At 47.6% G+C, this 23,401-nt stretch overlaps 1 protein-coding gene and 1 pseudogene across 1 annotated transcript; one reads left to right on the plus strand and one right to left on the minus strand.

Moving 5' to 3' along the window:
• Positions 1 to 1,189: 1,189 nt before the first annotated feature.
• SYCE1 (synaptonemal complex central element protein 1) lies at positions 1,190 to 14,803 on the minus strand. Its single transcript, XM_023542594.2, has 13 exons — positions 14,677 to 14,803; positions 6,260 to 6,322; positions 5,486 to 5,545; positions 5,079 to 5,153; positions 4,376 to 4,423; positions 4,082 to 4,136; positions 3,115 to 3,204; positions 2,846 to 2,909; positions 2,090 to 2,156; positions 1,879 to 2,002; positions 1,700 to 1,810; positions 1,510 to 1,594; positions 1,190 to 1,333 (listed from the first exon to the last, which is right to left on the minus strand). Exons 1-13 carry the CDS (start codon positions 14,744 to 14,746, stop codon positions 1,256 to 1,258), a joined length of 990 nt encoding a protein of 329 aa, XP_023398362.1. The 5' UTR covers positions 14,747 to 14,803; the 3' UTR covers positions 1,190 to 1,255.
• Positions 14,804 to 17,769: 2,966 nt separating this feature from the next.
• On the plus strand, positions 17,770 to 22,996 carry LOC100654570 (phospholipid phosphatase 2-like; annotated as a pseudogene).
• Positions 22,997 to 23,401: the final 405 nt, after the last annotated feature.

Here is a 23,401-nt window from a genome sequence, read left to right on the forward strand (position 1 = left end):
CTTGGGGAGGGGGTGCTGTCTACTGCGTGCTGGAATCTTTGCTGACTGCTCGAAACTCGCTGGGCCTGTAGTCTTAAATTCCTCAGCTGCCACCCTAACCTCCACGTGCATAGCAGCTTTGTGGTCCATTATGTAACTTTGAAGAGATAATTCCTTTTCCCCATAATAACTTCTGATTGTTTTATAATTTGCTTTTGTATTTGGCTATTTACTGCTCCTGGACATAATGTAGTGGTTAAGAGTTTAGCTACTAATCAAAAGGTGGGCAGTTTGAATCTACCAGGCACTCCTTGGAAACCCTATGGGGCAGTTCACTATAGCAGGGTGGCTATAATGTGAGTGCACGGTGTGGGAAAATGGTATAAGATCAATGTGTTCCATATACACAGTTGTCTCAGCAGCTTTCTTTGGTAAGTTTGCCTTCTTTGAAGTGTAATCTCTGTCATATATTAAATGTCTAAAAAGGCAAGGGTCTTGCTCAGGGCTGTTTCTTTAGTCCCCTGGTCTGTTTATCCATCTTATCGGCCAATGTCTTGCTTACTGTATCTTTATGTATGTACTGATATTTGGTAGAGAAAATCCTCTCACCAAATAGATCTACTTGGTGATCCTCATGGCTATTCTTGCACCTTTACATTTCCAAATAGATTTTAGAAAGAGCTTGTCAATTCCCTTTGTAAAAAACTATTTGGAATGTGGTAGGATAGCACAAAATCTATAAATTTTTATTGAACTGACTTTTCTACATGTCACCTATAAATATGTTTACTGTAGATTTTTGAAATTTATCTGTTATCAGGGGTACCGGTTACCGATTTACTGCCTCTCAGCTCCAAATTCAAATGTCTTGCCAGCTCTGAAAATGTGTCTGGGCCCTTTAGTATTTTCCCTTTGCCAGCTGACATGATGTTAACTTTTTTTAACTTTGTCAGTAGAGGGCTGGAGAGAAGTTTGGGGTAAGGCAGCTTTGAGACTATGTATGCTTTATAGTTTGCTCTCAAGCACTTACTGAGTACCTGCTGTGCACCTCCAGCTGAGGCCAATGAGCAGGGCCCAGACAAGGCTTCACCTAGGCTCAGTGGCTGAGGGGGTCCTTGGGCCCCACCCCCATCCTTCCCCAGCACTGACTCAGCTGAGGTGGGTAGTATGAAAACAGCACCTTTATTTCCTGTGGCCCCATGGAATAAGGAACAGGGAGGAGGGGGGTGCAAGGATCCATAGGGGGGTGTCCTCTGAACTAGACTGGTGCTGGGCCCTACTCAGTGGATGGCTCTGAGTCTTTCTCCTCGTGGGCCCTGAGGGGCTTGAGGCTGGCCTGAGGCAGGCACTGTACCTGGGAGGGGAAAGGGGTCATGGTGGGAGTGGGAATCAACAGGCACCTGCACCCACCCCCTCTAGCCCACCCCTTTGCTCACCACCACCTTTGCCCTGGCTGTGGCCCCTCTTCCCAGCAGCTGCCTTTCTGCTTTCCAGCCCCCTCCCCACCTCCCTATTCCCTGGGCTCCCCACCTCTCCAGGGAGGGCCCCTTCCTCTCGGGTGTTGTAGGTTTGGGCAGGAACCTGCACCCCATGCTTCTCCAGCTCCTCTTTCAGCCTGGACAGGAAGTGGGGTAGGACGGAAGGACAAGAGGGCGTGAAGCCCTGAGGACAAGGAGATGCACAGACACACCCACCCCAAGGCTGGGGTCTCCATCCCCACCTCTGGCGCTTCTCCTGCAGCTGCTGGCACTTCTCCTGCAGCTGCTGCTGGCGCTGGGAAGCAGCCTCCAGGAGCTCCTCAGCCTTGCCGTTCTCCTCCTCGAAAAGCTGCCTGGGGGCGGAGCGGGGTGTCAGTACCAGCTGCCTCTCTCTCCTCCACCCACCTCCCCCTATTCTTACACAGCAGCCACAGCTTCCTTGCTGCGCAGGAAGAGTCCCTCACTGATGGTCGAGGGACCCTCAACCCCACACAGGGAGCGCAGCCGATGCTTCACGTCTTCCAGCTTCACCTGGACCAGCTTCTCTGTGGTGGGAAGGGGCAGGCAATGGACAGGAAAGGGCAGTCAGGCAAGTGAGGGCTGCCTACCCCACCCCCCAACCCTAGCCTCACCTTCCTTGAGCAGCTGTTCCTTGCTGCTGTCCAGGGTGCCTATCTCCCGTGCCAGCCGCTCTGGTCTCTGAGGGGCAGAAATGAAGCAGGTCTACACCTCCCAGCATCCCCTTCCCACACCTCAGGGAAGCCCTACCTAGGTCCAGTCATTCATTTATTCCAGTATTTATCCACTCAGGTGCCCCCCTTCCCACCACTCTCCCCATCTCGGTTCCTGCAGCTTCGGGCGTGCCTGCCTCACAGCCTTTGCACTGGCCCTTCTCTCTGCCATGAACTCTCACCCAAGGGACCCATATCTGGTGTGTTGTGATGGTCAGGACTGTTGCAAGTGTGGGAACTGGCCCAGTGGGAGGATTTACACCAACACAGCACTGCAGGCTCCTTATTCCCAACACTATGTCCTCTGTTTTCTTGTCTGGCATCCAGTACCTGCCCCTCTGCCCCCTGCCAAGGCCCAGAGTGGCAAACACTATCTTCTCTGTGCCTGTGATGGTGCTGGGCATACCCATGGATGCCCATGAATGAATGCCCAACCTTGGCTCTGAGGACGACACTGGAGGCAGGACAGACCAGATTCACAGTGATTCTGACTTTGCAGCCACCAGTACCTACTCAGGAACTGGGTGTGGCAGGCCAGAGGAAGGAGGCATGGAGGATGACCCCCGGCTTGGGCCTGGGCAGCAGGTCTGACCAGGTACCACCAAGGAAGATGTGTAAGGTAGGAGTGGCTTTGAGAGGGCTGAGGCAGGGACTCACGTGAAACTCCCAGAGATCCTTGTGCTGGCCCATCAGATCCTCCAGCTGGTCCTCAAAATCCAACCTGGGGGCCAGCCATACAGGAATGAGAGGCCATGGGCCGAGACCCCCCTATACATATGCCTGGCGGGGCTGGAATCTCCCTGCACAGACCCTGGAGGTCCTTGCCCATGCTCCCACCTTCCCAGCTTGATCTTTCAAGGCTCAACTCACCGCTCCTTTCCAGCTTCCCATCCCTGACATAACCCCTATCCCAGCCCCTAGGTTACCTCAGCTGCCTCTGTTTGTTCTTCTCTTCCTCGATCTGGGAGTTCAGGGCAGAAATCCGATCTCTGCAGTCCTGCAACGTGGTGTGCTTCCTGGGAAGGGACAGAGAGCCCTCAGCCAAGCTCCCTGAATGACTCCTAGGACAAGACTGGGCGGCGCCTGACATGGAACGCTTCTGCTTTCTGCTGTTGAGCGCTCTGTGGAGACCATCACCCACTGGTCCTATCTGCCATCAGCCTATGTGTGGATCTAGTGGTTTGGTATAACAAGCACTGCAGGTCTGGCTTTGAGCCCTGGCTCTGCATCTCATTGTATCTGAGTCCCAGTGCTTCTCCTCCCAGCTCCCTTCTCTGAAACATGGTGCTAGGAAGTGGTGGTGGTGGTTGGGGGGTGTGATATGAGTACCTGTCTCCTAGAAGTATCATTGTGAGGATTAGGGAGATCACTGTGGGCATGGCTGAGTCCACATGCACAAACACACACATTAATTATCAGATTTTCCCCAATAGTTCCAACCTCAGGGTGTCAGGGTTTGGGGCCTCTGGTCACAAAAATGAAATAAATAAGCATTCAGGAGATGGAAAGATGAACATAAAGTTGGATGGATGGAAGGATGGTGGATACATGGAGACAGACGGTTGGGTGGGTGGGTGACAAGTCAATGGTTGGATGCCTAAATGGGCAGATGAGTGAATAGGCAGCTGAAGAACTGGACAATGAAGAATCAAAGACACAGAATAAAATCCAGCTGAAGGAATTTAATGGCAAATGAATGATTATAGTCCTGAGTGAGAGTTGCCCTTTACACGACCATCTGATGTGAGAACTGAGCAGGGAAGGCGCTTGTCTGGCCTCTCCATTTCATGGAAGATTGTGAGGACTGGGTGTCTGGGATTTACTGCCCTTGCTTTCTCTGCTCTGCCAGAATGTGGAGGGGGTGCAGGGGAAGACTTGGGCAGTGCCTCTTACCTCTGTGCCTCATTGTCTTTCTCTTGGCAGTGCAGCCGCAGAATCCTCAGTGTATCTGCAGGGGGAGGAATCAGGAGGCCCATGAAAGCTTGTCAAGGGCACTGGGTTTGAGCAGATCATGTCAGGTCTTTCGGGCAATGGACTGGATGTTATTGTTTACTACAAATCTGATGGAGGTCATAGGAGGGATGTAACCTCAACTGCAGGTTCAGAAGATTCCCACTGCTGTGGCATGAAGTGGGCTTCTGGGGGGCAGTAAAGGCAAAAGCACAGAGACTGAGCAGCTGCAAATACCTTGCTTTTTGTTCAAGATCTCCTCCAAGTGCACCTTCTCTCCATTCACTGGAAAACAGTGACACACTCAGGCATCAGGGACCAGGTGTGCCCACAGCCACACAAGTTTGTCACAGCCCTGCCCATAACCCTGAATGTGGACACCAGGAAGCAAGCCCCCTCCCCCTTGTGCCCACCTTCCCTGTAAGCACCAAAGGGCCCTGACATTTACAGATGGTGGTGGAAGGATCCTGTGGAAAGTACGTGCTATTACATGGAGGGAAGAGAAAGAAATAAACACATTACATGAGATGGGGATAAGGACTGTGAGGAAACTACCCAGCAGTGTGGGGGCACGTGACTTAGGTGGGAGCAGGGTGTCATCTTCAGATGGGATGACCAGGTAAGGCCTCTCTGAGAAAGGACATTAGACCTGAATGGTAATGTGAGGTAACAGGAAGCTGTCTGGAGTCTCTGGGGAAGAGTGTTCCAGACACAGGGAGAAAACAGCCTGGCAAAGGGCCTGAGGCAGGAGCTGTTTGGAGGAGGTCTCAGGAACACTTCAACCAGCAAAGTGGGAGCTTGTTGGAAGTAAGGCTGAAGCGGGGGCAGGGGACTCCTCTAGGTCTTGTGGGCCATGGTAAGGACTCTGGGTATCTGGAAGATTGAGTTCAGGGATCAGGAGACATTGTGGGGAGCCCTGGATGTCCCCTGGCATACTTACTTGAGTCCAATTCCTTCTGCAAGGCTTCCCAGAGGGCCCGGGCCTCTCCTAGCTCCTCACTGGCCTTCTTTTTGGCTAAGCCAAAGACAGAAGGACAGATGCTATGTGAGTGCAGCTGCCAGCCCCGCTCTCCCTTGCAAACCTAGAGGGGCCCAGACGCTGCAGGGGAGGAGAGGGCCTTCCAGGGCCCAGGCCCTTCTTGCTGGGCTTAGCTGGCAGCAGGGCAGCTGTCACAACAGTGTGACCAGGCAGTCTCATAGGTCCCAGTGCTGGGTTTAATGCTCTGCTGTCAAATCCGAAAATCTTAGTAATTTTTTTAACAAGGGGTCCACATTTTCATTTTCCACTGGGCGCTGCAAATCATGTAGCTATTGGTTGGCAGTTAAAGTTGAGGTCTTTGAGCTCACCTTGTTGAACCTCATTAATCCGGTTGATCAGGACCTCAACCTGAGGCTCCAGGCTTCCTGCTGCAGAGAAAAAAAATAGCATTTGAGCCAGAGATGACACGACTGGCTGTCCAGAACAAGCAGAGGTGAGGTGGGCACCAACCCTGTCTTTGTTGTTTTTATTTACCATGAATTTACTGAACCCCTACTGTTAACAGGTACTGTGTTGGGCTCTCAAGGGATTTACGTTCTGGGTGGGGAAAACAGGGGACAAATATATAGGAACACTGAGTCAGGCAGTGGTTAATTGTCGTCAAGAGAAATAAAGTGGGGCAAAGAGTTAAAAAGTGAAGGAGTGGGAGGTGCTTCGTCGGTTATGGGAAGGCCTCCTGAGGGGTCCCAAATCAAGTGAGGAGAGCAGGCTCTGCAGGTGTGAGCAGTGGGAAGACTAGTAAGTGGGAGTGTTGTTGGAAAGAGTCTGGTGAGCAACAGAGAATAGGTGAGGTGGAGGGAAAGGGTGGGGGCGGGCTGTGAAGAGAAAAGCTTCTGGATTTAATTCTAAGTATAGTGGGAGCCAAATGGGTAGCCAGCAAGGGACTGCTGGAAACTTTTTGCCTTCTATTCCTTTATAATTTTGAACCATTAAGGCCACATTGTTAGTTTAAAGAATTAAATTTTATTAGAAAGTGAATGGGATAACTTCCTAGGTTGTGAATTGTGGGGCTGGGAATTGAACCGACGTCTGCCTGGCCCCAAACCCCAGGGTGGACATCAGACACGGAGGAGATGCATGACCTTTCTGGAGCTTTTTCACCATTTCCATCAAGTCATCAATTTTCTTTGAGGACTTGGCCTGCCCTGTGGAAACAAAACCAAAACTTTCAGTACCAGAAAGTGTGAAAGGACTGAGGATGGGTTGGACAGCCCTGGCTGGGGGTGAGGCAAACCGACGGCAGGTCTCCAGCCAAGAGTGCTGTCTCCCTCCTTGTCCTGAGGTGGAGAGGTCACAAGAAATGAATTGGGGCCCTTTACTGGTTAGCTTTTCCATAAAGGATAAAGTAATACCACAGATATCCCCCTTAATAAAACTCAATGGCAGAAGAAAGGCACTCCCTCACCACTGTTCAATCTTTTGTCAAACCTTGCCAATGAAATAATGCAAGGGAATAATAGGAGACATAAAAAAAAAAACACATTATTACCCTTTAAAAATTCTTGACAAAAAAATGAAACCTGTATTTAAACCTCTGTTACCTAAATACCAATTCAGAGGAAATACAGAGACAGAGAAACATGTTAAATGACATGTGAGGGTACAATTAGCACTGTGTAGCCATGGGAAATTCCAAGTGGCAAACAACCCAATTTATTTAACAAATTTCAAGGGAAAAAAAGAGAAAGGAATACCCTTACAGATTAAAAGGGACCTGAAACACATATCAGCCTATCACATGAATGGACCATATCTGGATCATGATTAACGCAAATGCATCATAAAAAATATTTATGAGATTATCAGTGGAATTTGAAAAATGATTAGATATTTGATAAAATAAAGGAACTGTTGCCATTAATTAGATGTGATAATAGTATTGTACTTTTTTTTAAAGGGAGCCCTTGTGATAGAGAAGTTAAGAGCTCTGCTGCTAAGCAAAAGGTCGGCAGTTCAAATCCACCAGCTGCTCCTTGGAAAACCTATGGGGAAGTTCTACTCTGTTCTGTAAGGTTGCTATGAGTCGGAATCAACTTGACAGCAATGGGTTATTTTGTTTTTGTTTTAAAGATTACTGATCTGTTAGAAATATATGTGAAATGTGTATTTCTTTAAAAAGTAAATCTACTCAAATAATGACAAAGGAAGGCGTATTTGACTTTTTTCTTTTTGTGTCTTAGGCTGGGTTCTCTAGAGAAACAAAACTAGCTTCTATGCATGTATGTATATACATGTTATACATATATATTAGAGAGAGAGAGAGATTTATATCAAGGAAATGGCTAATGCAGTTGTAGAGGCTGGAAAGTCCCAAGTCTGTGGGTCTGTGGGTCAGATTGGAGGCTTCTCCTGACTCACGTAGCTGCAGGGGCTGGCGAACCCAAGACTGGCAGGTCAGACAACAGGCCTCTGGCTCAAAGGCTGTGGAGGCCAACAAAATTGGGAGGTAAGCTGGCAGGATGCTGGCTCACAGATTGCAGAGGCTGATGAATCCCAAGATCAGCAAGTAAGCTGGTAGCTCAAGTCCTAAGAACTGGAGGTCAGATGAACAGGAGCCAGCTGCAGGATCCAGAGCCAGCAAAAGTCCTCAAGCTTTGCCAAAAAGTCCACCTATATTGGGTGCAGGCCACACCACCAAGGAAACTCCCTTTCAACTGACTGGCTACTCACAGTAGATCCCATCATGCAGGTGATCACATTATATCAGATCTCATCATGGAGGTTATTAGGTCATAATACGACTGCCAAACTACTGAGAATCATGGCCCAGCCAAGTTGCCAGACAACCTTAACGATCACAGTCCACCCCTTGTCAACCTGGCACCTGTATACATCTCCTTAAACCACACATAATCTCTGAATAAAGACATGCACCTAACATGTACAACCAAAAATACACTACCCATGTTTATATCTTATATTTTACTAATGAAGAAAACAAAAACATTTGATGCATGCATACAAGGAAGAAATACTCATACCAATTATAGTCCTCATTTCTGCAACTGGTCACACGTGGTCGTAACAGGTATTTAGACCTACCTTCCTCCACCACCCATTCTGTATTCCCTTTGCCCTCAGCAAGCACCTCAGCTGGTTTCAGTCCTTTGCCTCGTGGCGTTACTGAGACCTTCATTCCTGAAGCCATTAGTAGCCATGTCAGAATTGAGCTGCTGCAGTTTTCACTGACTTTAATCACAGGGCTTGATAGTACTAAGAGACACCGTAAGTGATTTGCTGTATTCCAGACATACTCTTCTTTACCTCTATTATATACTATCAATCCGATTTCTTCTTGGTAATCGGGATCATTCACACCAGCCAGTATGGTAACTCCTTTCTTTACTGGTTGGTCCAGAGGCATAAGGAGCCCAAAGTGGCCAGGTGGCATTCTTAACATTCAGTACAATGGAATCAGTTGTCTCCAGGTGGGAGCATTCCTCCCTTTGGAACTAAGACCTCTAGACCTGCAGAACATAGGGTCATGGGGACAGGAGGCAAAAATTTTATGAGTGGGTCACTAAGGGTAATAGTGAGTGATGCCACTCCCATTTCTATCCCTTGATTCCTGGATCCATGAATCCTGGCTATGGGAGAAACAGCACCATATACTGGATGCTGGTTAAGAGCATATACAGCCTCCTGGACAACATCACCCCAACCCTGCAAGGAACCGACACCTAGCTGGCACCATAAGTGTGTCTTTAGAAGGCCATTCCATCATTCTATCAAGCCATCTGCTTCAGGATGATGGGGAACATGGTGAAACCAGTGAATTCCATGAGCGTGGGCACATTGCTGCACTTCACTTGCTGTGAAGTGAGTCCCTTGATCCAAGGTAATGTTGTGTGGGACATCATGAGGTGTACAACGCATTGTGTAAGGCCACAGATGGTAGTTTTGGCAGATGCACTGTATTCAGGGAAGGCAAATCATTATCTGGAGTGTCTATTCCAGGAAGAACAAAATCCTGCCCTTTCCATGATGAATGCCGTCCATTCTAATCAACCTGCCACAAGGTTGCTGGCTGATCACCTTGAGGAATGGTGCCATATCTGAAACAGTGTTGGTCTCTGCTGCTGGCAGATTTGGCACTCAGCAGGAGCTGTAGCCAAGTCGGCCTTGGGGAGTGTAAGTCCATGGTGCTGATCCCATGTATAACCTCCATCTTTGCCACCATGTCCACTTTGTTCATGAGCCCATTGGACAATGATGGGAGTGGCTAGGGAAAGAGGATGACTGATTTCCACAGAATGCGTCATCCTATCCACTTGACTGTGAAAATCCTTATCTGCTGAGGTCACCCTTTAGTGAGCAATCACACGAGACACAAATATCTTCACTTCTTTGGCCCATTTAGAGAGGCCTATCCATATTCTTCTTCCCCATACCTGCCTGTCTCCAATTTTCCAATCACGTTCCTTCCAAGTCCCTGACCATCCAGCCAAACCATTGGCCATAGCCCATGAATGAGTATACAGTTGCACATCCGGCCAGTTCTACTTCCAAGCGAAGTGAACAACCAGGTACACTGCTCTAAGTTCTGTCCATTGGGAGGATTTCTCTTTACCACTGTCCTTCAGGGAGGTTCCAGAAAAGGGCTATAGTGCTGCCACCATCCATTTTCGAGTGGTGCCTGCATATCTTGCAGAACCATCTGTAAACCAGGCCCTAGTTTTCTCTTCCTCAGTCAACCGATCATAAGGAACTCCCCATTAGGCCATAGGTGAAGACTGAGATAGAAGGTAATGTGACAGGAGTGGAGACCACGGGCACCTGGGCCACTTTCTCATGCAACTTACTTGTACCTTCAGGTCTGCTCGAGCTCGATTTCGTATATACCACTTCCATTAAATGATGGCGTGCTGCTGTGCACATCCAACTTTACGACTCTGTGGGTCAGACAACACTCAGTTTATGATGGGCAGCTCAGGCCACATGGTGACTTGGTGGCCCATGGTTAAGTGTTCAGTTTCTACTAAGGCCCAGTGACAAGCCAAAAACTGTTTCTCAAAAGGAGAGTAGTTATCTGCAGAGGATGGCAGGGCTTTGCTTGAAAATCCAAATGGTCTGTGCTGCGATTCACCAATAGGGGCATGCCAAAGACTCCAAACAGCATCTCTATCTTCCACTGACACTTCAAGCACCACTGGATCAGCCGGATCATATGGCCTAAGTGGCACATCCACTTGTGTGGCAACTTGAATCTATTGTAGAGCCTTTTCTTGGTCTGGGCCCCACTCAAAATTAGCAGCTTTTCCAGCCACTTGATAATAGGCCAGAGTAGCATACCCAAATGAGGGGTATGTTGCCTCCAAAATCCAAAGAGGCCCACTAGGTGTTGTGCCTCCTATTTAGCTGCTGGAGGCACCAGATGCAATAACTTATCCTTCACTTTAGAAGGAATATCTTAAGACAACCAACTCCTGGTACCAAATGTCTCAGGTTGAGTTCTCTAGAGAAGGAACACCAGTGAAGCATGTATACATATCATATATACCTGTATACAGATAAATAGCTATAGAAAGAGATTTATATCAAGGAAATAGCTCATGCAGTTGTAGAGGCTGGTAAGTCCCAAGTCCGTGGGTCAGGCTGGAGGCTTCTCCTGACTTGCACAGCTGTAGGGGCTGATGAACCCAAATCAGCAGGTCAGACAACAGGCCTCTGGCTCACAGGCTGTGGAGGCTGACAAACTCCAAGATCAGCAAGTAAGCTGCTAGCTCAAGTCCCAGGAGCTGGAGGTCAGGCAAACAGGAGCAAAATGCAGGATCCAGAGCCAGCAAAAGGCCTCAACCCTTGCCAGAAAGTCCACCTATATTGGATGCAGGCCACACCCCCAAGGAAGCTCCCTTTCAACTACTGGCTACTCACAGCAGATACCATTATATCAGATGATCACATTATTATCAGATCTCACCCTGGAAGTTATTACTTCATTATATGACTGCCAAACTACATCATAACTACCAAACCACTGAGAATCATGGCCCAGCTGAGTTGACAACTTTAATGATCAGAACTCGTATAATAAAAAATTTTACACAGATACAAGTAGAAACTATACTGTAATAAACTCAGCTCAATCATCACCTAGATATGCCATATTTGTGTCGGGTTATTTTTTCCCTTTGCTGAAGTCTTTTCAAATAAGCCCAAGGCTTCTTGACACTTGATCCCCAAATACTTCAGGATGCATCTTTAAAAATTAAGGACAATTTCTTACGAACCCTAATCCCCAAATCACATCAAAATGAACAATAATGCCATAAAATCATTTAGCACCCAGAACATATTCAAATCCCTGGTGGTTTTCAAAGTGACTTTTACAGTTGGTTTGGGCAACCATTTATCCATGTATTATTACGAATAGACTAGAAAGTGATCTCACCACTGTTTTTATTCTCCATTGCATTTCTAGTAGTCACAAGGTAAAGAACAGAGTAGGAGATCTGTAACTATCTGCTAAATGGACCAACCAGTATCTTGTTAAGAATAAAAATTCAGGGTAAAAAACAGCCTGTGTAGTATGAACCACCTCCTTTTAACTTTTTATTTTAAAATAACTTCAAATTTACGTAAAAGTTGCAGAAATAGGACACACAGCTCCTATACGCCCTTCACTTATATTCCGAGTTAACATTTTTGCTAACATTTTTGAGCCTTGAGAATAAGTTACAGGTGTAATGCCCCACTACCCCTTAATATTCCAGTGTGATGTTTTGAAGTACTCTCTATGTGGTAACCAATGGTACAACAATTGAAACGAAGGTATTAACAGTGATAAATATTAACATCTGCTCCTCAAATGGCATTCAAAAATTCCCCCCTTCTCCTTTACATTTTAATATTCCACAAGTTATTGTTGGTGTTAGGTGCTGTCAAGTTGGTTCTGACTCACAGTGACCCTATGTACAAGAGAACAAAACACTGGCTGTTCCTGCACCATCCCCACAATCATTGTCACGTTTAAGCCTATTGTTGCAACCACTGTGTCAATCCATCTCATCGAGGGTCTTTCTCTTTTTCGCTGACCCTTTACCAAGCTTAAAATCCTTCTCTAGGGACTGATCCCTCCTGATAACATGTCCAAAGTATGCGAGATGTAGTCTTGCCATTCCTGTTTCTAAGGAGCATTCTGGCTGTACTTCTTCCAAGACAGATTTGTTTATTCTCTTGGCATACCATGGTATGTTCAACATTCTTCATTAACACCATAATTGAAAGGTGTCAATTCTTCTTCAGTCTTTTTTATTAGTTGTCCAGCTTTCATATGCCTATAAGGCAACTGAAAACACCATGGTTTGGGTCAGGAATACCTTAGACTTCAAGAAGACATCTTTGTTTTTAAGACTTTAAAAAGGTCTTTCTTAGCAGATTTGCCAAATGCAATGTGTCTTTTGATTTCTTCACTGCTGCTTCCATGGGTGTCGACTGTGGATCCAAGAAAAATAAAATTCTTGACAACTCCAATCTTTTCTCAATTTATCATGATGCCGCTTATTGGCCCAGTTGTGAGAATTTTTGTTTTATGTTGAGGGGAAACCCTGGTGGCATAGTGGTTAAGTGCTATGTCTGCTAATCAAAAGGTTGACAATTCAAATCCACCAGGTGCTCCTTGGAAACTCTATGGGGCAGTCCTACTCTGTCCTACAGGGTCGCTATGAGTCAGAATTGACTCGACAGCAACAGGTTTGGTTTTTTTGGTTTTTGGTTTTATGTTGAGGTGTAATCCATACTGAAGGCTGTAGTCTTTGATCTTCAGCAGTAAGTGCTTCAAGTCCTCTTCACTTTCAGCAAGCAAGGTTGTCATCTGCATAACGTAGATTGTTAATGGATCTTCCTCCAATCCGGATGCCCCGTTCTTCTTCATATAATCCAGCTTCTCAGATTATCTGCTCAGCATACAGATTGAATAGGTATGATGAAAGGATACGACCCTGATGCACACCTTTCCTGACTTTAAACTACAAGTACTACCTACATTTTCTTAATAAAAAAATCAAACCATATGATTCAAAATGACCCTTCACCTCCGCACCACCCTCTAAATCAAAATCCACTCCCCAGAATCATAAATTAAGAACGCAGCCTCCAAACATTTTTCTGTGCAACACACAGCACTCTTATAAACATAATTTTTCCAATTACTTTTCTTTCATAAAAATATGTCCTCTGACAATCATCTGTGAGTATAAATATATCCAATAATGTAAAAATTAACTTTAATTAATATTTAACTTAATTTTAATTAAATTTCTTATTTTAGAAATCCACCACCAGGTATTTCACAGTGTGCATGAGTATACTTTGATTTATCCATTCCTTTCCCATTTTCTGCTACCACCAGTGGGGCAGAATCTGTGTGTTTTGTGTGATCCGCTAGGAAGGTGACTGAAAAAGGAAAAATCAATTTAAATGTTAAAAATCCTGCCAGATGTGTTACTGCAAAACCTTTACCCACTGGTATTCCTACCAGCTCAGTATGGGGAGGCATGTGTCCCCACAGGGTCACTGACATCAGACATCACCCTGCTTCCCTTTCTGAAATAATCCGATGGACTGAAAATTTAAATTTCTTCCTTTGCTGTTGAAGTTGAAAAAACCTTTATTTAAATATATTAGCTTATTTGAGTAACTTGATACCGTGACACTAAGAGACTTCTACGGCATGGTGAGTGGAGACCACAGCAGGTGCTTTAAAAAATGGGATATACATAGATCTGTCCAGTTTATTTTTCTCTTTGTCCTTAGGCCTGTCACTGGGTGTCAAGTCCTACTCTAAGAGAGCTATCTGTGCTAAACTTATTTCATTATTCAAACATTTATTTTGTAAAAACACTACCAAGCACCCGCATGTGTCAAGCAGGCACTGGCGCAGGTAAGTATCGAGACAGTGATCAACAAGCGCGTTGACTACAGCATTCTACGGTTCAAAATTCCCAAAGAACACACTGGGGAGATTTTTCTGTTTTTCATCTCCTTGCTGGGCTGCAATTCCTCAATTTTAGTACAATGTGAACAAGCTGCGTGTCCCTCCTTTCCCTGGTTGCCCGAAGGAAAGACAGTCTGGTCTCCAAGCAAACCAGGCACAGTAGGGACATCTGGGGCAACAGGGAACTCTGGCTGTGGACTGGCCGTTAAGATGAGGATTCCCTTAGGTGTGCACTTCAAGGGAAAAGCCCTTTTATTTTTTTTGTTTGTAGATACTCATACGGAAATTCTCACGAAAACTACTTAAATTGCCTCAGCAAAAACTCAAAGGAGCAAAATACAATGCAAGTTAAATGAGTCAAATAAACTATTCCCTCCTCTTTGAAGAACGATCAACGTTTTTTTACAATAAAAAAACTTAGAATGGTTTTCAGTCACTTTCATCCCAAAGATGGAACGGCCCAGCGTCCGCGCACCCGCCCAGCTGGAGCGCGCTCGGACCCCGCACCCCGAGTCTTTTCCAACCCAGTTACCAAGAAGGCCCTCGTCGGCCTCCCGCCACTACCTCCGCCTTTTTCAGACCGGTCCATGGCTCCTGCGAGCTCCGCATTCGAAAGCCCCGACCTTCCCGCCATTTCCTCTCAGCTCGGAGGTGCTGGCGTCTTCGGCGCTTGGGCCGATGATTGGACCAAACCTTGCCAGGGGCGCGACCCCCTGCAACACGCCTGCGCAATGCACTTCCGCCCTGCAGTTACTTCGCGAGGAGGGAAAGAAGAGAGAAACAGGCGTGTAACGGTTCCCGGCCTGAGCCCTCAAGAAGTCGGGCGCCCTGCCGGGCAGCTAGTACGCATGCGTAAAACTTGCAGGTCCGCAAATCCAGTTTAGAGAAAGGCGGGGCAGCCTGCGGCCTTGCTATTCGTCAGTTGAGGAGCCAGTGTCCTGCGCATGTGTAACGACACGGGCGGGGCGCGCTCCTTTAGCATCTTTGGTGCTGCGCAGGCGTGGGCCTCTAGCCCCGCCCACAGAGGCTGGAGTAAGTGCGCATGTGTTGTGCCATGGCGCCAAGAGCTGGCGTTCCTGCTCTGCTAATACTCCTTAGTGAACAATGGGCTCAAGCATAGCAGTGACAGTGAGAATGCTGCAGCACCGGGCAGTGTTTCCTTCTGTAGTACATAAGGTTGCTGTGAGTCGGAACTGACTCCACGGCACCTAACAACAACAGGGAACACCTGATGCCAGATGTCCTCATTTCACCGATGGCTCCAAGGCAGGAACTTGGGGTCGCAGCCATTTCTTAGTAGAGACCTCCAGAGACAAAAAGGGACGTACAGAGAAACATTCCATGAAAAAGAACACGGAGACACACGGGGAGATACTCAGAACCGGCTACCAACGGCGGTGTTCAGCGGCCTGCGGGCCCCGCCCCCACCAATGCGGGCGGGGCCTCGGAACCACGCTCGGACGCCTGCGCATTCGTTCTGGATCCTGCCCTGAGGAGCCTGCGTTTTGTGCCACGGCGTCCTGGGTGCTCCCGCAGGTCCTGGTCTGGTTCCCTCAGCAGGCCCAAGTCTCCACCTCTTCCTGGGGCCTCTGGACCCCTTGCCGACGCCCAATCGGTGGAGTCGATGGGCACGTTCTACTTCAGCGCATCACGACCGGCAGGCCCCCTTCTCCCCCACACCCCCCGCCGGCTATAGGGTCAGGGGCAGGGGAGCAGATGCGGACTGTCTGCTGTGCCAGAGCTTTATCTCTGGGAAGAGAAGATGGGTCCCGAGTTCCCTGGGGGCCGGGGCGGGGGATACAATTCTAGCCACTGTCCTGGAGGCAGTATTTGAGTATGTTCCTGACATCAGGGCTGCTCCTTCTGCTCCACAGGCCCGTACGTCAACCTGGCCCCGAGGGCAGGCCTGGCGAGAGTGCATCCAGAGGACCCCGGCCGGCATCCCTGCACCCCTTAGCCCTGCTGGCCAGGCTGGCGTGACCCGCTGTTGCTGCCCTCTGGTTGAGCAAGCTGACGTGGAAGCTGAGGCAAGAGGACCAGGACTGGGGGTTGGCCTGCAGCACCCTGCAGGGACCAAGAGGAAGGCAGCCTGCAGTGGATCATGAGGTGGCCACGTTGCAGGTGCAAGTCTGCCCCGCCCACGCAGAGCCACAGAACCCGACCACCACCTAGAGGGCCCCGGGGAGAGGGCCTCATGCCCGCCGGTCCCTCACATCAAGAAGCTCTCCCTTGCGCCCACCTCCATCAAGCGCTTGATTGGGATCGTTCCCTGTGACTGAGAATGGATCCATCAATCAATTGAACAGTCAAACATAAAACAATAGCTAGCCAAATAAACCCAATCTCGTTGCCATGGAGTGGATTCTGACTCATAGCAATCCTATAGGACAGAATAGAACTGTCTCAAGATTTTCAAGGAGCGGCTGGTGGATTCAAACTACCAACCTTTTGGTTAGCCACAGTTCTTAACCACTGCATCACCAGGGCTCCAAAACCATCTGTTGTTAGATATTGTCAACCCTACATACAATAGAATGAAACACTACGGGATCCTGCGCCGTCCTCACAATCGTTGCTATGTTTGATCCCATTGTTACTTCGACTGTGTCAGTCCATCTCATTGCGGGTCTTCTTTTTTGCTGACCCTCTACTTAAACAAGCATGATGTTCTCCTCAGTGAACTGGTGCCTCCTGATAACATGTCCAAAGTAGGTAAGACGAAGTCCCATCATCTTTCCTTTTAATGACCGTTTTGGCTATACTTTTACCAAGACATTTATTTGTTCTTTTGGCAGTCCGTGGTATCTGCCATAACTTAAAGGCGTCAATTCTTCTTTGGTCTTCTGACTTATCTTCCAGCTTTCGCATGCATATGAGATGATTAAAAACAACACTGCTTGGGTCAGGCACACCTTAGTCCTTAAAGTGACATCTTTGCTTTTTAACACTTTAAAGAGATCTTTTCCAGCAGATTTGCCCAAATGTGTCGTTTGATTTCCTGACTGCTGCTTCCACTGGCGTTGATTGTGAATCTGGGTAAAATGAAATTCTTGACAACTTCAGTCTTTTCTCCATTTAACATAATGTTGCTTATTGGTCCAGTTGCAAGGATTTTTTTTTTTTCCTTTATGTTGAGGTGTAATCCTGCCGTATGATTAATTACTTTTCTGTGTGGTCTTTCTAGCCATGGTCTTGTAACTCCCACTCAGGTGATTGGGTGGGACTGTGTGATAAGATAATTGTGGCCCTCCAAGGGACTTGGTCATTTTTGACTTAAAAGAGAGCCAATTCCAGAGCAGAAAGGAGGATCCTACCACCACCAACGAAGAACAGCCAGGAGTGGAGCACGTGTCCTTTGGACCCAGGATCCCAGTGCTGAGAAGCTCCTGGAAGCAGGAGACCAAAGGAGTGAGAGAGCAAGCTATAACCCTAAAGAGGGTGAGAAGTGGTTGCAGGAGAGGCCTGGCAGCAGGAGAAGGTGGATTGGGCTTCCTGGCCCACAGAGAAAGCTGACTATCTTTGGGGAGAGGCCTAGGGCTAGGGAGAGGTGTGCCTGTGAGCAGGGTTGGGAAGAGGCTGTCCTGATGAAAGAACTGTATCCTGAGTGTTCGTGAGCCAGAAGTATAACAGTTACTTCCCTTATAATAAACCCTAAATATGGTCTTTGAGTTCTCTGTGGTCATTGCAGTGAAATATCGAGCCCAGCAGAGAAGTAAAGAGTGCTATGTGAGGGACAGTTGATGTCAGAATTAGTACAGATGGCAAAGAGAGGAAGCTTGTCTGGCCTCTGCCTCATGGGAGTCAGCCTTGTGCTGTTGATCTTGATTCTCCTTCCCCCTTGGGTTGGAGAAGGTCAGACACTGCCCCCACACCATTTTTACAAATCTATACTGAAGGCTGTGGTCTTTGATCTTCACCAATAAGTGTTTCAAATTCTCTTCACTTTCAGCAAGCACTGTTGTGTTATCTGCGTAACGCAAATTGCTAATGACTTTTCTTCCAGTCCTGATGCCCCGTTCTTCATATAGCCCTGCTTCTGGGATTGTTTGCTCAGGATATAGATTGAAAAGTATGGTGAAAAGATACAACCCTGATGCACACCTTTCCTGACTTTAAACCACGCAGTATTCCCTTGTTCTGTTCAAACAATTGCCTCTTCATCTAAGCATAGATTCCTCATGAGCACAATTAAATGTTCTGGAATTCCCCTTCTTCCCAATGTTATCCATAATTTATCATGATCCACACAGTGGAATGCCTTAGCATAATCAATAAAACAGGTAAACATCTTTCTGGTATTCTCTGCTTTCAGCCAGGATACATCTGACATCAGCAGTGATAACCCTTGTTCCACATCCTCTTCTGAATCTGGCTTGAATTTCTGGCAGATCCTGTCGATATACTGCTGCAGCTGCTTTCGAATGATATTTAGCAAAATTTTACTTGTGTGATATTGATGATATTGTTGGATAATTTCTACATTCTATTGGATTTCCTTTGTTTGAAATGGGTACAAATGTAGATATCTTCCACATTTCTTGGCATAGATGAGTTAGCGCTTCCAGCATGGCATCAGTTTGTTGAAGCATCTCAAATGGCATTCTGTCAATTCCTGGAGCCTTGTTTTTCTCCAGTGCCTTCAGTGCATCTCAGTACCGGTTCTTGATCATATGCTATATCCTGAAATGGTTGAACACTGACCAATTCTTTTTGGCATAGTGACTCTCTGTATTCCTCCCATTTTCTTTTGATGCTTCCTGTGTCTGCTTTTAGGTCATTAGGGCTCAATGCATCAAGTCTATTAATGACATGGTCTCTAAATTCAGGTGGGATATATGCAAGGTGGTACTTTCGCTCTCGTGGACTTGTTCTAATTTTCTTCAGTTTCAACTTTAACTTGCATATGAGCAATTGGTGGTCTGTTCCGCAGTTGGCCCCTGCCTTGTTCTGCCTGATGATGTTGAGCTTTTCCATTGTTTCTTTCCACAGATGTAGTCGACTTGACTCCTGTGTATTCCATCTGGTGAGGTCCACGTGAAGCGTCACCATTTATGTTGGTGAAAAAAGGTATTTGCAGTGAAGAAGTCATTAGTTTTGCAAAATTCTATTATGCGATCTCCGGCACTGTTTTTTATCACCAAGGCCATATTTTCCAACTACCGATCCTTCTTTCCAGATTTCTCATTCCAAATCACCAGTATTTATCAGTGCATCCTGATTGCATGTTTGATCAATTTCAGACTGCAGAAGTTGGTAAAAATCTTCAATTTCTTTACCTTTGGCCTTAGTGGTTGGTGCCTAAATTTGAATAATAGTTGTATTAACTGGTCTTCCTTGTAGGTGTATGGATATTATCCTATCACTGACAGTGTTGTGCTTTGGGATAGATCTTGAAATACGTCTTTTTGACAATGAATGCAACACCATTCCTCTTCAAGTTGTCGTTGCTGGCATAATAGACCATATGATTGTTCAATTCATAATGGCCAATACTAGTCCATTTCAGCTCACTAATGCCCAGGATATCCATGTTTATGCATTCCATTTCAGTTTTGATGATTTCCAATTTTCCTGGACTCATACTTCATACATTCTATGTTCTGATTATTAATGGATGTTTGTAGCTGTTTCTTCTCTACTACAAAATTAGGTAGCCTGAAGAATTCTTTGCATACCAAGGCACACACCAGATTTACATACCAGGTTTTGGGCACGGTGCGGCATGGATCAAGGTGAGTGTTCACGTTGACCCAAGTGTTGTGCTTTCTGGAATGTATGCAATGGGGACCTAGGTGAGGGTACCTGCATCCAGGTTGGATGTACCTAGCCCCATGTAGGTGTGTAGAGTGGGATTGGGGAGGTGCAGCGCTCTCACCCCTGCAAGTGAGAGCACCAGGAGGACTCAGCAGCTTACATCTCCCTCTCCAGCCCCACTTGGTCCTAGGTGATTCCCATGGTTTTTGATCATATGCTACATCCTGAAATGGTTGAACATCAAACAGTTCTTTTAGGTGTAGTGACTCTGTGTATTCCTTCCATCTTCTTCTGATGCTTAATAGTTTAATAGTTTCCCTGTAGAATCCTTCAGTATTGCAACTTGAGGCTTGAATTTTTTCTTCATTTTTTTCAACTTGAGAAATGCTGAGCTTGTTCTTCCTCTTTGGCTTTCTAACTCCAGGTATTTACACATTTCATTGTAATACTTTACTTTGTCTTCTTGATCCTTCTTTGAAATCTTCTGTTCAGCTCTTTTACTTCATCATTTCTTCCTTTCGCTTTAGCTACTTGACGTTCAACAGCAAGTTTCAGAGTCTCTTCTGACGTCCATTTAGGTCTTTTTTTCTTTCCTGTCTTTTTAATGACCTCTTGCTTTCTTCATGTATGATATCCTTGATGTCATTCCACAACTTCTCTGGCAGGTCTGATGGGCCTTCAGCTGGGGGAGAACTGGGGGGCTACCCAGCTTCCCTCCCCTAACCTCTTTGCCCATTGCCATCCTGATGCTGGTGAATGCCTCTTACAAGCGAGGATTTTACAGTGGAGATGACACCATCTGGTATCCATACCACTCAGATACCATTACCCAGGGGTTTGTGGCTGGGGTTACTATCACAACCACTGCTGTTCTTTTAAGGCAGGAGGGGATTAGGTGGTGTGGGAGGGATGATCCTGCCCTGAAAGTCTGAAGGGGAGGTACAGCCCTGTCCTAGGGTCCTGAGGGGGAGGAGGCCCTGCCCTGCCCTGCCCTGCCCCGCCCCGCCCCGCCCCACCCCGCCCCGCCCCGCCCCGCCCCGCCCTGCCCTGCCCTGCGAGAGATGTGGCCCTAAATTGGAGGAGGCACAGCCCTCCCTGGATCTGAAGGAGGAGGCTTGGCCTTGCTCTGGAGGGTACTTGTTAGAATAGGGCCTACCTGGGAGTTGCCTACTCTTTAGCAGTCTCAGGGAGGTCAGGAACCCCAAACTCCTTTCATCGAGGAGACCTGAGCCCTGGCAGCTCCTGGCCAGGCCCTTCACTGCCCCCTTTGCAGACCTAGGCTGGGGAGGCATACCTGGTATACACTGACCACCTGTACTCCTGATCTAACCTCAACAACTACATGGCCACCATGTTCAAGGTACTGGGGATCTTCCTATTTGGGGCCTCGGTGAGCCAGTCTCTGACAGACCTGGCCAAGTACATGATCGGCCACTTGCAGCCCATCTTCCTGGCCATCTGTGACCCTTACTGGAGCCATGTCAACTTCTCAGTCTATATGCAGCTGGAGAAGGCGTGCAGGGGGAGCCTGGCCAACGTCACCAAGGCTAGGTGTGTACAGGGGGAGGGGGGACAGCCAACATCACCCATGCTAGGTAGGTGTGAGGGGAGCCTGGTGAATGTCATGGAGGTCAGGTGGTTGTGGGGGCCCCAGCCAACATCACCAAGGTCAGGTGGGTGTGGGGAGCCCTGCCAATATTGATTCTGACAGTTTTGCCAGACTTTTTGTTGCTTTTATTGAGGAAGTGCTTTGAGTTCCTGACTCTGCTTACTTTCTCTGGCATCCCTTAACATCCTTTTTTTGTTTGTTTTTTACTCTTTGATTTATTGAAAAAGAAAGGGTGAAACTTGCATCATTTTACCTGGATGGAAGATATTGCTGAATAGAAACACAGGGGGCATGAAGCTGCAATATTAACTGCCTGCAAGGTACAGTTGTCTGTCTGGGTTCTGAGTTCGGGGCCTGCAGTGTGTTTGTTGGTAAGGCATTAAAGACTAGCAAGCCTCAATCTAAGACTTTCTGTTTCTTGTCAGGGAACAGAAAGGGATACTGTAAAAACATATTTCCACTGGGATCTGATGGTGTCTGATGCCAACTGTGTTCCCACATAAGATTCTCTCTTGCCCGGGGTCTTAGTGTACTCTGGGTGCCCCTCCTTGACCCTGCTACTCTCTCTGTCCGTAGATTATCTTTCTACTAGGGACACTCCTCGTTTGGCATGTACTTCATGGTGTTCTTGGTGGTGAGTCTGTTTCTCTGTGGCTTGTTTGTTGGGCAAACATGGCTAAGTTGCTTTCCCTGGGCCTTAGGTTCCCCATCTGTAAATGGGGTGAGTGGAGGTGGCGGGTGGGACTAACCATTTTGTCCATAAGAACTGGAGCCCTGGGTTTAACTGCTTCCCTCTAGCCTCAGTGCTCCTATCTATGCAGTGGGCTCAAGGTGTGTCCGGTGGGCTCCCAGCCTGACAGCCTCTCTTCCGCCCTCTTGCCCCCAGCTCTGTGTGGAAGTGGGTATGGCTGCTTCAGCCCACAGTGCAGCTCTTCCTTGTGGCCTTTGCCCTCTACATTGGCTATACCCACGTGTCTGACCAGAAACGCCACTAAAGCAGTATCCTTGTTGGACTCCTGCAGGGGCACTGGTGATCAGCCTCAGTGTGAGCCAAGACCCTGCATGTGCCTTCCCTAGAGACCCCACTTGGAACCCTATTTCTCCTTCACCGGACTCCCTCATCCCTGCCTCCTCCCTGCTCCAGACTCTAGTACTCCGTACCCCTCTCCCCTATGGGTTCCCACTCCTACCCCTTCGTTCATCTCATTGCCCCCACAGTACCCCTCCCCTAAGGTACCCCTTACCAACTCCTTTCCCAATATCCCATTCCGCATCCCTTTGGGGCCCCTGCCTCCTCCTGCTTCCACCCACCCGGCTGTCACCCTTCTGCCCCCTCCCAGGTCCCTTACATCTCTGACTTCTTCAAAGATCAGCCCCGCAACACTGCCTGGAGGAGAAGGAGCTGGTGCAGAACCCTAGCCTGTTGCTGACACTGACCCTGGGCGAGGCTGACCACAACCACTTTGGATACCGGGTGTCCCCCTGAGTCTGGTGCCCAGGTAGAACCCTCCCGTGGGCTGGCCATGTTGGGGGTCTTGGCAGGACCCTCCCCTGGCCTGACTGCATTGGGGTCCTGGCAGGCCTCACCTGGGAGGGCCCCATGAGCCCTAGTTCGGCGAGGATGGCCCTGGACTGCAGGAGCAGCGAGTGGGTCCCTCCCCACTTGTGGGCATAGGGCTGGGACTCAGGAGTGCCTAGAGCATTTGGGCAGACACTTTCCTCATTTCACCCTGAGGAACCCCCTTTTCTTTTGTAGGGGCTGGGGAAGAGGATCAAGAGGATCAAGAATGGATACTTTTTTTGTAACGTTTTGTGTATTAAATTAAATTTTTATTTTTAAATTAAATTTTATATTTTACTTCATTTTAAATGTTTTAATTATACTTTTGTTATTTAATTTTATATCATTTATTTTATTTTATTGTA

This window comes from Loxodonta africana, chromosome 16 (genome assembly GCF_030014295.1).
Source record: "Loxodonta africana isolate mLoxAfr1 chromosome 16, mLoxAfr1.hap2, whole genome shotgun sequence".
NCBI classification, from domain to species: domain Eukaryota; kingdom Metazoa; phylum Chordata; class Mammalia; order Proboscidea; family Elephantidae; genus Loxodonta; species Loxodonta africana.

Coding starts and splice junctions, on each gene's coding strand:
- SYCE1 (XM_023542594.2), bottom strand. CDS start 14,746: ATGGCGGGAAGGTCGGGGCTTTCGAATGCGGAGCTCGCAGGAGCCATG. Junction 4,137..4,375: donor GATCTTGAACAAAAAGCAAG/GTATTTGCAGCT, acceptor CTCCCCCTGCAG/ATACACTGAGGATTCTGCGG. Junction 1,595..1,699: donor CTGCAGGAGAAGCGCCAGAG/GTGGGGATGGAG, acceptor CTTCCTGTCCAG/GCTGAAAGAGGAGCTGGAGA.